This window comes from Tupaia chinensis, unplaced genomic scaffold (assembly GCF_000334495.1).
Source record: "Tupaia chinensis unplaced genomic scaffold, TupChi_1.0 Scaffold142716_1, whole genome shotgun sequence".
NCBI classification, from domain to species: Eukaryota; Metazoa; Chordata; class Mammalia; order Scandentia; family Tupaiidae; genus Tupaia; species Tupaia belangeri.
The window spans coordinates 5,628,895-5,644,417 of NW_006202562.1; the positions used below are offsets into that span (position 1 = coordinate 5,628,895).

The following is a 15,523-nucleotide window of genomic DNA, read 5'->3' on the forward strand; positions in this document are numbered from 1 at the left end:
GAATGCCCCGAGTCCTGAAAGGAGAGTGGGAGACGTGGAGAGGAAGGGACTGTGGCCTGACATTCCCCATGGGAATGCTCTCTCTCCCCCCACCCCATCTCCAGTGAGTGCGTGCACACTCTGGTAAATTAAAAAAAGGGAAGAGGGGGCAGAAAGTAGACTGTTGGTTTAAGCAGTGCTGGTGTAGGAACACAGATGTGCTGGGCCTGAGGCAAGACGCAGAACAAACACCTGTAATTATGTTTCGCCTACTCCCTCCCTTCCTGGTCTCTCCGTGAAAGTGCCCCTTCCCTTGTGGAGCTCAAAGTCTCATTGGAGAAAAGTCTCATGAACCACAAAAAAAATGGCTATCTTTTACAGAATTATTTATTGAATTTAATTTATTATTGTTATCATATTTTTAATTTGCTATAAGGTGTGTGCACTCACCAAAGAGAGAGAGAAGGAAAGTAAGAACGGAAGCTGCCAGCTCTGGGACTCAAACCATAGTCAGCCATGTGGGAGTCCAGTGCCTTAACCATCTCGCCACCTCCTGGCCCCCCAAATGGCTGTTTTTTTAGTAAGTCATTTAATAAGCCCAGATTAGTCCGCTCCAAACTATGACTACACATCAGAAAGATACCGTTAGGGGACTGGACAGTGACACAGCAGTAAAGCACGACACTGCACAACTGCCCCAGGTGGGAAGGTTCTGGGGCCATGTTTGAAGACCTCCCTGAGTGTCCCAGGCACACGTGTACCCATGATCCAGGACTGGCTGAGGCTAGGAGTGGTTGGCAGCGTGGGGAGTGCTGCCTGTTTCTGTTGCTCGTGGAAGAAGTAAATAAATAAAATTTTAAAAGAAACATGCGTGCGCACACACGCAGTTGGTGGTGTGGTTCGGTTGGGAGATTTCCCTGGGATGGCTGTGCCAACTTCCAGGTGAGCCCGGAAGGAATGAAAGGTGCCCTTTGTATATTAGATGTTCTCCTAAGCACCCTGCTGGCTGGTGTTTAACTTTCCCATGTTGGCTAATATCCAAGAACTGGGAGGCCCATGACAAAAAGAAGATGAGGGAGCGTCAATATGGGGAAGAGCAGAGGAAGGAACTACATCTTTCAGAGCTGTTGTGAGGGCACTGCCAGTCCTGGGGCTGGGGCCGGGACCAGGACTGGGGGTGTCCAGAGGTTCCCAGAGGGGACCCGAGATGATTGTGCAGTACTGACGCTGCAGCGAGTGTGTTCCTTTGGAAGAACTCTGCAGGCACTGCCTTTTTATTTTATTTTATTTTATTTTATTTTATTTTATTTTTTGGAGAGGTTTTTGCTATAGGGCGTGTGCGCTCGCCAGACAGAGAAACAGAGAGACAGAAAGCTAGAAATCATCCCCCAGGGGAGATGGCCACTCCACAATCCCTTCTCCTCCATTCTCCTCTCAAGATCTTGGGCATGCACGCATACGCGCCCGGCGTGAGTTTTAAGCCACCGGGTTCGGGACGTGAACCACGGTCGACTACGTGGGAGTCCAGCGACATAGCCATTACACTAACTGCTGGTCCCCAGGCACTGCCTTTTCTCTGAAACGCTGCACCGGGCTAGCTCTGGCTGCCTAGTCTTTCCAGGGCTTTAAATGCAGGCGCCTCTTCCTTCCACCTCGCTGTTAATTACGACTCGGGGGACGTTTTAGCAGTTGCCAAGAGCTGGCCGGCAGGTACCAGGAATTTTTCTCCGAGACAGTTTTTGGAAATGACTCTTCATTAAAGCTTATTCGAATGACCTTGAGAATTTGTTTCAGGAGCTGGAGCCTCTGATGCCCAGGTTCGTGCTCCTTGGGCACCATGACTGAGGCCCTGAGTCCAGGGGGCCTTGCCGGGCCCGTGTGCAACCGCAGCCTTTGGGGGCTCCTGGGAGACTCTGGTTTTGTTCAAATTGCTATTTAGCAACTAGTAAACCAGAGCAGAGGCCGGACAGAACCTGACTCACATTTAAGTCTGCAGGTGGAAAGAAGGGATGCTAACCAGGAAATAAACCTGTGCGTAGCACAATAGAAAGAAAGCTGGTGCTTCTTACCCATCAGCTTTTAAAGCCCTTCAAATGGTTGAAAAGAAAATCCCTTAAAAATGGGAAACACGCCAGTCAGTTTTGTAATAGGCAGGAGGACAGGAGGGCGAGGAGGGAGGAAGGTGGGGAGGGAGAGAGGGCTGGAAGACCTGAATTTACAGCACAGGCACAGCCGAAATTCATTTCTCAGCACGGAAGCAGCCTCGTAATCACCCAGGAGAGGGTGTTGAGGAAGAGGCAAAGCCCTGTTTTGTGACCACGTCAAGAGTTTGACGCCAAAATCCCGGGCACACAGAGGACACATCCTACCTACCTGTGTCCCCCATGCCGAGGTTCCTCTCTCGCATTCCCCACAGCTGTTCCCTGCATGGAACCAGTGGCCCGTGGCGTCCGCAGCACCCACGAGATGGCCTGAGGGCCAGCGCAGGCCTCTGTGGGCTCTCTGGGCTCCCTCCGATGTGCCCACACTGCCTGGACATGCCTCCCGAGGTGTGTTTGGAGGCCCCACAGCCAGTGCACGCCCCGAGCCGTGTGTGGTCATTAGGGAAACCCATCTCCCTGCTACGTCCCTGGGTGCGAGAAGTAGCTAGAGAAACAGCCGACTCCAGTTCGCACCAGCGCCCTCCAGTTACCACCTGGGCATGCAGCCGTCTGAGGCCAGGCCCCCCAACCAGGGCTATGTTTGCTGACCGTACAGCATCAGGGACCAGAGCCCAGAGGAAAGGGCTACCACAGGGAAGAAAGGAAGGAGCTAGAAACAGGAGCGCACAGGCTACTGGGCTGACTCAGCTCCTGTCCCATGCCCCCAAGGCTGGCAACTCGCTGGAGGCCATGTCTGGATATTAGAACTCAGGGCCTGCACGAGTCCTGGGGGTACACACGTGCCTTTGCAATGGATGGGGACAGTGACTTCACTCCTCAGCCCACATCACGAGCCTCAGGAGGGCAGGGCCTCCGGCAGTCAGCCCGTAAATGCTTCCTGCACATGTCACGGGACAGGTACAGGAGGGCAAAGCAGGCATAAATGCCTCCTGCGCATATCACGGGACAGGTACAGGAGGGCAAAGCAGGCAGCCACCTTCACAGAGACTCCCAGGGAGGAAAGAGGATGATGGGGTACGACAGCCAAGCAGGCCCCAGAGGACAGCTGAGGAAAGCCCCCCGGGGTGGGCAGCAAAGGCCTCACTCTCACTGTTAGAAAAGAGACACGAAGGAAGTGAGGGAGGCAACACACTTCCTCTGCCGTCCACCCTCGGTAAGGCACGATGTCTCTCTGGCCATTGACCCGAGGGCGTTGTTTTTTTCATGGTCAGTGGCTGATCATGTCAAGACCAGTGCTCAGGTGGGTAGGTCCTCCCATCTCCAGGCAGGACTCACAGGCCCCATCCTGCAGGCACCCTGCCTGCCGGTGCCTGCTGGGGGGACCCACCCACAGGAGCAAGCAACTCAGTGCAGCGGAAGAGCCCTCTTTTGTGGCAAAGGCAGGCAGCATGTCCCTCCCCAAAGGCAAGAAAGGTTATTTTATAGCATTTGCACTTCCTTTGGCACAGATAACTGAGAAATTGAATGGAAAGTTAACTAAAGTATTGTACTTGAGAATTATAACGGAGCAGCACAGGAACAACCCGCATAGAGAAAATACCATCGTAACTACAGACCACAATGGCTTCTTCCCATCTGAGGACAACAGGATGGGTTTTATCAGCAAAACCACCAGACAGTTCTGTTGCTTCTGTAGTGTTTCCCCAAATACCTACAACTCGCTGTCCTCCCTCTAGTCCCACAGACTTCACGGCTACATTTTCATAAGCTGATGATTATTAGAGAATTTTAAAAATAAATTGTTTTTAAGTCCTAAGCAGAGCACACGACCATGGCGTGTCTTGAGTCAAATTATACTGTAGTCCCACCTTACTGCCCAGTCACCCTGTTCTGTTGTTTGTTTTATTTTATTTTTTTTAGTTTTTGCCAAAGGGCGTGTGCCCTCTCCAGAAAGAGAAAGCGAAAAATCATAGCCCAGGGGGTTGGCTACATGGCTATTCCTTTTTCTCTAGTCTCCTGGGATTTGGGGCACACACTTACATGTGCGCAAGTGCACCTGGCATGTTTTTTTTTTTTTTGAGAGGTTTTTGCTATAGGGCATGTGCGCTTGCCAGACAGAGAGAGACAGAGAGACAGAAAGCGAGAAATCACCCCCCAGGGGGGATGGTCATGCCGCAATCCCCTCTCCTCCATTCTCCTCTCGGGATCTTGGGCACGCACGCACACGTGCCCGGCGTGAGTTTTAAGCCACCAGGTCCAGGATGCGAACCGCGGTCGACTACGTGGGAGTCCAACGACATAGCCATTACGCTAACTGCTGGTCCCCTGGCATGTTTTTCAAGCCACCGGGTCCGGGACTTGATCTGTGCAGTCAGCCATGTGAGATCCAGTGCCTTAGCCTCTACACTGCCTGCTGGCCCCCTTCATTGTTGTCCAACAGAGAAAGTTATGTTAGACTAGGCCCAGCCTCCGTAATGCAGTCAGCAGCCTACGAGATTGTGGGAGCTGGAAGCCACATGTGGGTGGCAGTTCAAGTCCCTGGCCCAATCGGCCTGAGCACGCTCAGCACACGTGTGTACCCGAGATCCTGGCAGGCTGGAGGGAGGGGTGGCAGCGTGACCAGGCCCTGTGGAGGGAATTTCTCTTTCTTCCTTTCCCTCTTTTTCATGTTCACCCATGTTCTCAGTATGATTTTTGTCTTAATTTAAGTTAGAATAAATCTGAGAGACAACCCCGAAGGGAAAAGTAAGTTATGGAAAAGTTTGTGTCCTGTGGGCTGGCCCTGTTTCTTGAGTGCGGTGGAGAGCTGGCAGCATGGCACAGGAGAGGTGCTGGTGGCATCCAGGAAACCATGTCACTACTCTCGTTGCCCTGCATCCCTGGGTGCCTACAGGAGGGTAGCCCCTGAACCTTGGAACCATTTCTTTCGTGTCACTTTTAGAATGGCGAGAGCAGTCATGTTGCACAAACCGCCTTATGCCATTCTGCCATTTGTAAAAGCAGTGGTGTTGCGGTACCGTTGACATGCCACGCGACTGATCCACTGAAAGTGCAGGTCAGTGTTAGTACAGTCACGGCACCACAGTTTAACCCTAGATCGTTCTCCCCCTGCCTAAAAAGGGGGAGGTGGCCAGCCTTGTGGTGCCGTGGTTAAGCGCTGTGCAGAGTAAGCCCAGTCTCACATCACATGGCCCACCAGGGTTCAAGTCCCGCCCTGGCTTCTACACCCACCACATGCACAAGTGCCCAGGACCCTGATGGGAGGGAGAATGGAAAAAGGATTGTGGCATAGCCAAGCTCTCCGAGGTGTGCTTTCTCTCCCCCGCCCGATCGTGCGTGTATGCGTGCCCTCCAGCATAATAAAAAGGATTGTTGAGAAACTGCTGGTAGGCAATTCGGACTGCCCCACCTCCTCCCCAGCTCCAAGCAACCACTGATCTGCTTTCTTCTCTGTGAACCTGCCTGTTCCGGACACGTCATGTGAATGAAATCATGAGAAGTGTGGCCTTTGGGGCTGGCTTTTTCACTGAGCACGTTGTCGAGGCTGGTCCATGTTGTAGCACGTCAGGGCCTCATTTCTTTCTTTTGCCAAACACTCCATTGTAAGGGTGGACCACCTTCCACTGGCTCCTTCGTCGGCTGATGGACTTTGGGCTGTTTCCACTTCTGGGTTCTGATGAATAATGGAGGTGCAAACAGCCATGGACTCTGGCCACATACGAATTCTGGTGAAATGAACAGCCTCCCCATGGTTGAGATGCAACTGCAACCGTGGTCTTCACGTTCCATGAGAGAGCGAGAGGTTCTGGAAAGCTTTCTCCGTGATGAAACTGTCACTGGGATACTAATTTTAAAGTTATACTTTACTTTACTCATAAAGCCATAGGAGTACAGAGTATAGGTACTTCCAAAAAGTTCGTGGGAGGGCCGACTTCATGGTCTGAGCGTTAGGTCAGCTGGATTTCACATTTGGACCCCATGGTTCAAGTCCCAGATCCAGCAGTTTGAGAAACATGGCAGGTGCATGTGTGTGCATGGCGAAAGTCCCTAAAGGAGGGAGGCGTGGAGAAAAAGGAATTGTGGTGTGACCATGCATCATGGGGGGTGCTTTCTCCTCCCCCTCTCCTTGAGTCTCTTTGTCTCTCCGGTGAGCACAGGTGCCATCTAGCAACAACAACAAATTGTAGAACAAAAAGAATTGAAGTATGAGTTTGTTTTGGTGCAAAAAAAAAAAAAATCAAATCCATGCATAGTTTTTTCATAATATGCATTTTCCATAAACTTTTTGAAGACCCCTTTATATCATCGTGGAGGAGAAAAATGCCGGGGAATGGTGCACCTGCTCGCTTAGCCCCTGCACAGGTGTGCAATGCGCACACGGGCACACTGTGCACACTCTCCCTCTCCCCCTAGGACCCCATGGTTCAAGTCCCAGATCCAGCAGTTTGAGAAACATGGCAGGTGCATGTGTGTGCATGGCGAAAGTCCCTAAAGGAGGGAGGCGTGGAGAAAAAGGAATTGTGGTGTGACCATGCATCATGGGGGGTGCTTTCTCCTCCCCCTCTCCTTGAGTCTCTTTGTCTCTCCGGTGAGCACAGGTGCCATCTAGCAACAACAACAAATTGTAGAACAAAAAGAATTGAAGTATGAGTTTGTTTTGGTGCAAAAAAAAAAAAAATCAAATCCATGCATAGTTTTTTCATAATATGCATTTTCCATAAACTTTTTGAAGACCCCTTTATATCATCGTGGAGGAGAAAAATGCCGGGGAATGGTGCACCTGCTCGCTTAGCCCCTGCACAGGTGTGCATGCGCACACGGGCACACTGTGCACACTCTCCCTCTCCCCCTATCCCCGTCTGTCCAGCTGTCCCAGCTTTCTGCTTCAGAACCGAAGTGGATGGGCAAGACCAACCACCAAAGAGAGGAAGCCAAACCCAGAGCCAGGGCCAGGGCCAGGACACAGCACTGCTGCTGGGTCGGAGATACTGGAAGCCATCCTGGGGCCATTTGGAGATGTTAATTAGGCTGGCGAATTCCCACTGGGCTTGAGTTGCCTGTGTCGGTTGAGTGTGTAGGCTTACCCCGGCACTGCCTGCACCTGTTCCCTTCCTCGCAGCCAGCGGAGGGGCCTGAATAGCCCCCGCAGCTCTGCTCTCCCACTCCATTCGCCTTCCTGCTAGTAGGATATTTAGCACTTGCCCGAAGCTGGAACCCTAGCCCACTGTTTCTCTCCCTTTGTCCAAGCCAGCTCTCCAAATCATTCCCTTTCCTAATTATCTTGAACCAGCTAATCATTTTCCACACCAACTATTCGGTCACGAGCATCAGGGAGAGGGGGCCACTGCACTTGTCCCACCATCCCGTGTTGTCCCAGGTGGCAGGTCCTGGACGGCAGCCTTGCTCGGAGATAAGAAGCTCGGTGCAAATCCTTGCCCTTTTGCTGTCCCAGTGAGTACAGCTGGAGAGGACGGACACCAGCAGGCCCCGGTTCTTGGAAAGCCTCTGCTTAGGCACAACTGGGCTGGACACAGCACATCTCCAGCCTAATGTTCCCTGTGTTTTCAAAGTCCTTGTGGATATCCAGCATATCAAAAAGTCACACACAGCCCAAGAAGGAAGATGTCTTTCTTTAAGAATGACTTCTGGATCCTCCAGGCCCAGACTCCGTGTGTGAGCTGCTGGCCCACAGTTTGGCCCTGTGGCTCGGAGTTAAACCGGGGAGGGCTGTCCCCCAAGGAGTGGCTCAGCTGCTCTCAGACGTGAACGGGGCCGGCTCCAAGCCCCAGTACCGCGGGTGTGGAAGAAGAACGTCGAGTGACATCCCCTGGTAACCCGCACCCCAGTGTCTCTCAACCTTCATTTTATCCTCACCTCACTCTGGAGCTCCTTAAGACATGTGTATTTCCTAATTCGTTCCCTCTCCTGAAATGCCACAGAAATACTGTGTGTGTATCCTTATGGTACTTGTTCACCTACAATACTTGGATCTGTCCTCTACAGAATAGGGTGTGGGAGCTGGACAGCGGTGCAGCGGTAAAACGTGGCCTCTGCGAGGCCGGCCCACACAGGGAGGTTCCAGGCTCCAGGTTCAGGTCCTGAGTATGTAGGACACACACATGCCCACGATTTGGAGCTGGCCATGGGTGGATTGAGACATCAGACCCTTTTTGGGGGGTGCATATGTGCACTGTCTCTCAAGAAATACACTTTAGAACAAAAAAAGAAAAAAGAGAGGAAGGTGTTTTTGCCCACCAGCGGGTAATATGCCTTTTAGCCTGCACGCTGTAACTCCCCCACCCGAGCCCCTCACGTCCGTGCCTAGTTGATGACAGGGTGAAATAATTGTGCTTTGTGTCTCCCTCCCACTCCCCCGGGCACCGCGAGCCTCCTGGCCTCTCCGTCCCCCACCCCCAGGCACAGTCCGCTCTTCTGGTGCCTTCCAGCACTGCCCAGGTTAGGCGGTGCCTGGCTTACCCCAGGGATGGATCAGGAAGCTGACAGCCTATTCCTGTGTTCCAGGGGTGCAGACTCCACCCTGCGGGAGCCCTGCCTGTGTGTCAAGGGCAAGTGACATTCGAGCCCCATGGAGTAATCAAGGCAGCCCCCGACTGCCTCGGCCTTTGCATCTCCTTAACTCCACCATGGATCCGCAGTCCCCGAGACATTCTTTGTGGTCCAGCACACCACATCAGGCCGCGTCTGGGGACGCACAGGAGAGGAGCCATCCAGCCCTCATCAGCAATTACAAACAAGCCCTCCATTGTTAGCCGCACCATCTGCTTTCTCGGGCCCTACCAATCGGGTGCCGGTACACACAGCATAACCGGGGCTGAGGGGGCTGCAGGGGAGGGAGATCAAGGAGCCCCTCATAAAGAGACCCTCTGCTCACACTGGGGAGCGTCGGTAGCACGGTGCTGAAAAGCTGAGCCTTCTTAACCCCAGGAAGGACCCGCGCAGACAAGCTGTGCTCGCCGTCTTCCGTGACTGGGAGCGGGGACCCCACAGCACGCGCGGAGGAAAGAAGGCACTATGGAAAACAGTCGTTATCAGGGGACCCGTGGGAAAGGGCCCAGTCCATTCCCCAGGCAGCCCCAGTCCAGAACGTCCGTGCCCATGGGCGCAGTTCACATACAGAGGAGCAGCAGTGTAGACGGAGCTTGGAAATCAGACCAAGCACGACAGAGGGGCCTGGGGTCGTCCAGGCTTGGCTCAGGGTTTCCTTTTGGTGGGTGAGGAGTGAGTTCTCATCCATAGGCTAGAAAAGGTGTCTTCACAGCACATTCCTTCCGGAGTGGCCAGGCTAAAGGGACAGCCCTCCATGGTTCCAGCGGTCCTTCCTCCGACGGCATTCCGAGCCGCCATCCCAGATGCTGGCCCGGCCTGTGCCGCCTCGGCAGATGGGGTCAACAGAAAATCCATGTTTACAACTGTGGCCGCCCAGACAATGGTCCATGTCGCTGATAAATGTCCTTTGTCCAGATCTGAGTGTGGTCTAATGTCACTGGATTCAGGACAGTTGTGGGGGTTGGGATGAGAAGCCATTGCGTGATGCAGAAAGGGGGTGCCCCTGCTGAGGGAAAACAGGAAATAGGATGGTGTGGATGGCTGGAAACCCCTGCCGCAACGTGGGCACCGGCTCGGGCCCTCCCTCCGTGCAGTTCAGCAGCTGCCCTGTGGGCCAGAGGGTGAGTGTGGGGTCCGAGTCCCCTGCAGGGTCCCCAGCCTCTGCCAGCATGCTGTGTGTTCTTCCCTGGGGGCTCACACTGCAAGTGACACATCAGTGCTGAGTGAGCTCCGTGTGCCCCTCGGAAACCTCTCCGATCACTCTTGGAGACGTGTTCATTTGCACACTTGGGGGTGTCGACTTTTTTTCAGGTCATGCATTGAATTCCAAATGCATGTCTTTATCTTCCTCTGTATTTTAGACCCAGTCAGCCAGAAGGGCTGGGGTGCCTGGAAAAGACAGCGCTCAGAGCTGTCCCGACCAAGGCTCGTAGCAAAGTCCACATCGGATGTGGAAGGAGTCTTCATGTCTCTCCCTTCACATTGGCAGCTGTGACCTCCGCACGCATTCCGTCCCATCCGGTAGAATTTCCAAGTGACTTTGGTTCTTGAAGATCCGAAAGGCTGCGAGAAAATAGCACAGGAGTAGATGTGTGATTAGCGCTGCGTTCATTACCGAGCCAGAGCGATGAGGGTGCCGTGCTTGTATTCATTTGACTTTATGTTCTCTCCCTTCAGATTAAAATACGTAAAGGTCTCATTACAATATTTGAGCAAGGTAAGACTGACACCTAAGTGGGTTTGCCCGCCACCCTACTTTTGGGGGGAGGTGGTGTGCATTGCTCTCTTGCCTCCTCTGGTGCCAGCACTGCTGCGTACCCTGCACCTCCCCAGCTTCACCTCGCTGCCCCCTCCCCTCCCCCAGGGGCCTGCCCACTCCTCCCCTGCATGTCTGCACTGCCAACCCTGGAAGCCCAGCCTCGCCTTTCTCCTGCCCCTGCATACCCCGGTTGGAATCCGACACCAACACCTGCCATCCCGGAAGATGTCTTTGTCCCCCCTTTTGTGTGTGGGGCTGCAGGGAGCCAATAGGCTCCAGGGCCGCCCCCTTTTTTGTTGAGGAGCAGGATCTGGAGATAGGCCTCTAAGATGCAGCACGTGCTGGGCTGGCCTTTGACCGCCTGCCTTAATGGAGGCCTCCTAGGCCTCCTCCAGGGAGAGTAGGCTAGGGGGGTGGGGGGTGTTGCTGCTGAATGGAACAGCTGGGGGACCAAAGGCAGACAAAAGCTGGGGGAGCGCAGAGGGCGGAGAACCTGGATCTCTGCAGTCTAGGACCCAGAGGGCGGGCTGGCCTCTGCAGGTGTGACCTCCCTGCCTGCTCTTCTGTCCTGGGCCTGGGGTCCATGCCCTGCCCAGAGCACTGATGCTAGGCAGGGCTGGCAGGAAGCGTCTGTTGGGGGCTCACTGGCTCACTGGCCCACAGGAAGGAGAACAGCTAACAGTATTGATGATGGCGGTGCCCCCGAGGGAGAGCGCTGAGCGAGTCGTCACTGGAGGCCCCATCGCCACCGTGCAATGCCTGGCACAGGCACCTGTCACTGCCTCGCTCCACAAACATGGAAATGGGACATCAGGTCTAGTCCAAAACTCTATCCTGGTTGATCACACCGCAGGCCTCCCACCCAGCTGCCCTGTCTTTTGCCCTCCTTGATGTTGTCCCAACCTGGGCTCATTCACTGCAGCCCCCAGAGGCAGCAGGAGCCAGAGCGCAGGGATGGCAGAGCTGGGTTGTGAGCGGAATCTTCAGAAAGTTCGTGGAAGGGGGAATGAAAACATGAATGTACTTCGGTGGTGCAAAAACAAATCTTGAAGTTCATGCAGTTTTTTCATACTATGCACATCCATGAAGCTGTTGAAGCCCCCTGTGCAGTCCACCTCTCCCCCCACAGCAGGGGATTTAGGGCAGGTTTTATCTGGGAACACTCGTGTCCAGTGTGTCTTTGGGCTGGCACTGCCACAGGGAAGTGGGCTGCGGCGTGCTCCTAGTGGGCCCAGTGTCTGTCACCAGGACAGGCAGTAGCATCTGAGTGGGGTGAGGGACTCGTACGGCAGCCCTTCTTTATGCCCGCTCCTTCCGCAGCCTCTTCTTCTTTGTCACCCCTAGGGTACAGTGGGTATGTCAGGAGCCAGCACAGGCTGTGGATATCCCAGCCGAAAGCTGGGGGACCGGAGGAGTGAGTAGGGCACAAGCATTGGCCCCAGTCACCTCCAGGTGGGGCTTTGCCCTTTGACCCTGGCTGTTGGGTTCCCCTCTTTCAGATACATGAGGGCCCTTCACTGCAAGCTTCCTGCCTCTCACTCAGGCTCACTCATGAAGCAAGGCTGGCGTCGCTCTGTCCGTCTATACAGCCACAGCACTCGAGGGTGTGCCCCTTTGCCCTCAGTGTGCTCCCTGGGAGGGTGGGGGTGGGTGGAGGGGCGAGAATGCGTTTCTTCTACTCCAGGATTAGCAAAGTTTCAGTCTTTCACTTGATGTCTTCGAATAGCACCTTACATGTTTCATTTACTCACTTTCCCTCTTCCTTATCTCGGTTCATCTGATCCAAACTGCGAGATGATCTAGACTGACATCAGGACTGTTCCGTCCCTGGGACCCCGTCCCCTGGAGTAAATGCTAGTGCCCACTGCCAGCTCCAAGGGGTAGAAAGATGCTTTTTCACACTCCCGCCTGGCATGGGTGGGCCACCATTGTCAGAAGCGACCTATTTTCAAGACAAAAATTGTTGGCAGGAGGCCCATGGCTGACCTCTTTCTGCCAGATCTATGGAGCCTTGGAGCCTGGAGGTGCCACCTTGCAAGTGGCACACAGGACACAGGACACAGCCAGGGGGCGCCTCCACAGGTCCCAGCCTGCTTACAAGTATTGATTTTGGAAGTCCTTCCTAGAAACAATGAAGATCAAACAATGAAAAAAGATGCCAGAGTGAATAAAATAGCCTCCTTAAATGAATTTCAAATGCCAATAATAATAACCTCCAAGCTCAAAGCCCGGAAGTAAGGCGTCGCAGAAACCCTGCCTCTGAAACTTATTCCTAACAGAAGTCCTGCAGGGAAATTGGGGCGTAGTATGACAGGGTTTAAAAATACCTTACGAGGAGAAGGGTGATGAAATGATCGTCTCATTGGCCTCACTCCTGCGGGAGGCCAGACTGCCACCGCAACCCTGGTGGGGTATTGCAGCAGGCATTCTCGTTCCTCCGAGCATGCCCAGAACGGCCCTGGGGAAAGGGGAGGGGTGCAGATAACGCAGGTTTTCATTTTACTCCTTTTTCCCTCCTGTGCTAAATAGCTGTAGGCTCATCTGTGCTCATTCAGACAAGCAATTTAGCCCTGACCTCTCTGGTCTGAGATCCTTGGGGGAATAGTCAAGTTGTAACTCATTGTGCAGAATATCGACATGTAAACACATGGAGATTCCAGTAACGTGGTGGGGATCCAGAGCCTCTCCTTGAAGTTTCAGGGACTTTTTCTTTGGCTCTGGTCAATGGTCTTCGTCAGCTCCTCCTCCCATTTCTGTAACCCGATGCCTTTTCTCTTCATTCTTTACTTGTGGATTGTGTAGTAAGGCTGAATGAAGTTCAGAAGATGCATAGGTTTTTTTCATGCTGCAGAAAGTCTGGGCAAAGACTAGGAGAAAAGACATTCGTGTGCTCGTTCAATAAGTATCCTTGCACGCACCGCCCGGGGAGGTTGGCAGGCCCTCTTCTGGGCTGCGCAGGTCCTCCCATCAGTCTGTGGCCAGTGAGCCTCGGTTGACTCGTGACTTGCCATTCTCTGCTTCCTTTGCAGGGGCCCTGGTCTCCAGCCTGCATGCTGACCCCAAGGAGCCCGTGGTGTGGAGGAGACAGATCAGACTCCCCTGCCCATCCCCTGAGCCCCTGAACCCAGAGACTCCGGGAAACTTCACTACTCTGCTGGTGCCCTCAGCAGGTCTCCCCCTTGAAGGACTCCTGAAGGCAAAGGCAAGCCCCTCTGAGATGTTTCAGGTGGAACTTTCACACGAGGCTGGGCCTTCTGGTTCTGAAACCTTACAAATCTCGGGCTTCTGAAGAAGAAAAGGGGAAGTCACCAACAACCAGGGACAGACCAGCTGTGACGTGGGCATGGACGTGGTTGCACCAGGCAGAGCATACTGGGAAAGATGTGGGAGACCCGGGAGGGGCAGAGGGCAGCTGGGTCTGCACCCCAAATTGTTTCCTCTCGTTTTAAACCCCAGCTTGATTCACAGAGGGGCTGCTAAAACAACTGCTTAATCGTTTGAGGAATTTTCTCTGCATCAGTTTTGCTAGTCTTATGATGGGATTTATGGTTTACTCAAAAATTTCATCAGCATGGAAATTAGCTTTCCCCAGGGTCTTTTGCCCAAGAGAAGTTTTACCTCAGTTGTTGAGTGTTTTTCCAGCTGATGTCTGATGCCCATTAGCTGAGGAGAGGTTCTCCTGACCACCCACGGGTTCTCCAGGTCATAGAGAGTGACTCGCCTACCCCAGGACACTCAGAAGATTCTGGAAACACACGGCCACATCCTTGAGAGTGCACCCGTCAGACAGGAAGCAGCCCAGCACAGCTCTAGTAACAAAAAGCATGTGCAGGCTTCAGGCACCAGGTGGAGATGGCGCCCCAGAAAATCCACGTGCCCCCACAACTGCTCCCTGCAACTCGGCTCTGTCCATTGCTCAGAGGGGGAAAGACGGGCCTTAGTTTTGGGGTAACAGTGTCTAAGCAAGGTCACATCTGTACTTTTTACCCATTTGAGTCCAAGGAAGGCACACTGGGCCTGGGTTTTCAAAAACGAAAGAGAAACAAGGGCCAGTCGCTGGTGAGGGAGTCAGAGTGCTGGGTCCATGTGGCTGACCACGTGCTTTGATCCCAGATCGGCAACCTGGGAGTCACTCCAGGGTATGCCATGTGTGCCCAAAATTCCAGGGAAGAATGGAGAAGCGGTGGCTGTGTAGCCATTCCACCTAGGGAGTGCTTTCTCGCCTTTTCTGTTTTTCTTTTTTGTTGTTTCTTTTTTCTTTTTTTTTTTTTTTTTTTTTTTTGAGAGGTTTTCACTATAGGGCACGTGCACTCGCCAGACAGAGAGAGACAGAGATAGAAAGCAAGAAATCACCCCCCAAGGGGGATGGCCACGCCGCAATCCCTTCTCCTCCATTCTCCTCTCGGGATCTTGGGCACGCACGCACACACGCCCAGCATGAGTTTTAAGCCACCAGGTTCGGGACGTGAACCACGGTCGACTACATGGGAGTCCAGCGACATAGTCATTACGCTAACTGCTAGTTCCCTCGCCTTTTCTGTTTTTCTGTCTCTCTCTCTCTCTCTCCTCCCTCAGTCTCTCTCTAGCGTATGCATGTGCCCTCTGACACGTTAAAAAGAAAGAGAGAGACACACAGTGAAAAGCCTGCCCTCCGCCCTTCTGTGCAGGCATACCCAGCCCTTTACTCAGAGTCTCAGGTGCACCTGCTGATCCTGCAGAGAAATCAGCCCACAGGGAGGTCATGTTTGACCAACCAGCCCCAGTGTGGGGGCTGCACCCCCCAGCCCCCATGCCGACTCGTAACTGAATCCAAGAAGCTCATCAGCACCCCTTGCCCCTGCGTGGGCACTGTGAGAGAGACCTTTCCCAGGGTGCAGGCCTGGCGCGGCCCCTCTGCTTGGAGCCAGAGAGCAGCCACCAAGCACAGCCAGGAGCTGGGGGTGTGTGGGGAGTGGCAGGCCATATGCAGACACCCTCCCTGCCCTCTGCCCTCACACGTGCCCAGATGCTGCCTTCGCCCCGCAGGTCACCAAGGAGCTGAAGAGAACCCCGAGCCTGCTCTCCCCATCAGAGCAGCCAGTTTCACTAAGGAGCCAGCTTCCCCACCAGCCACTGA

The 15,523-nt window shown here is 53.7% G+C and overlaps 1 protein-coding gene across 1 annotated transcript in view; it reads left to right on the top strand.

Annotated features, from left to right (window-relative positions):
* Positions 1 to 14,671, top strand: part of RALGAPA2 (Ral GTPase activating protein catalytic subunit alpha 2) — a gene marked incomplete at its 5' end in the record, with an annotated part of 330,762 nt that extends 316,091 nt beyond the window's left edge. Inside the window, 1 exon segment of the mRNA XM_027766356.1 lies at positions 13,437 to 14,671. Within this exon segment, the coding sequence (XP_027622157.1) occupies positions 13,437 to 13,696 (260 nt within the window).
* Between the last annotated feature and the right edge of the window lie 852 nt (positions 14,672 to 15,523).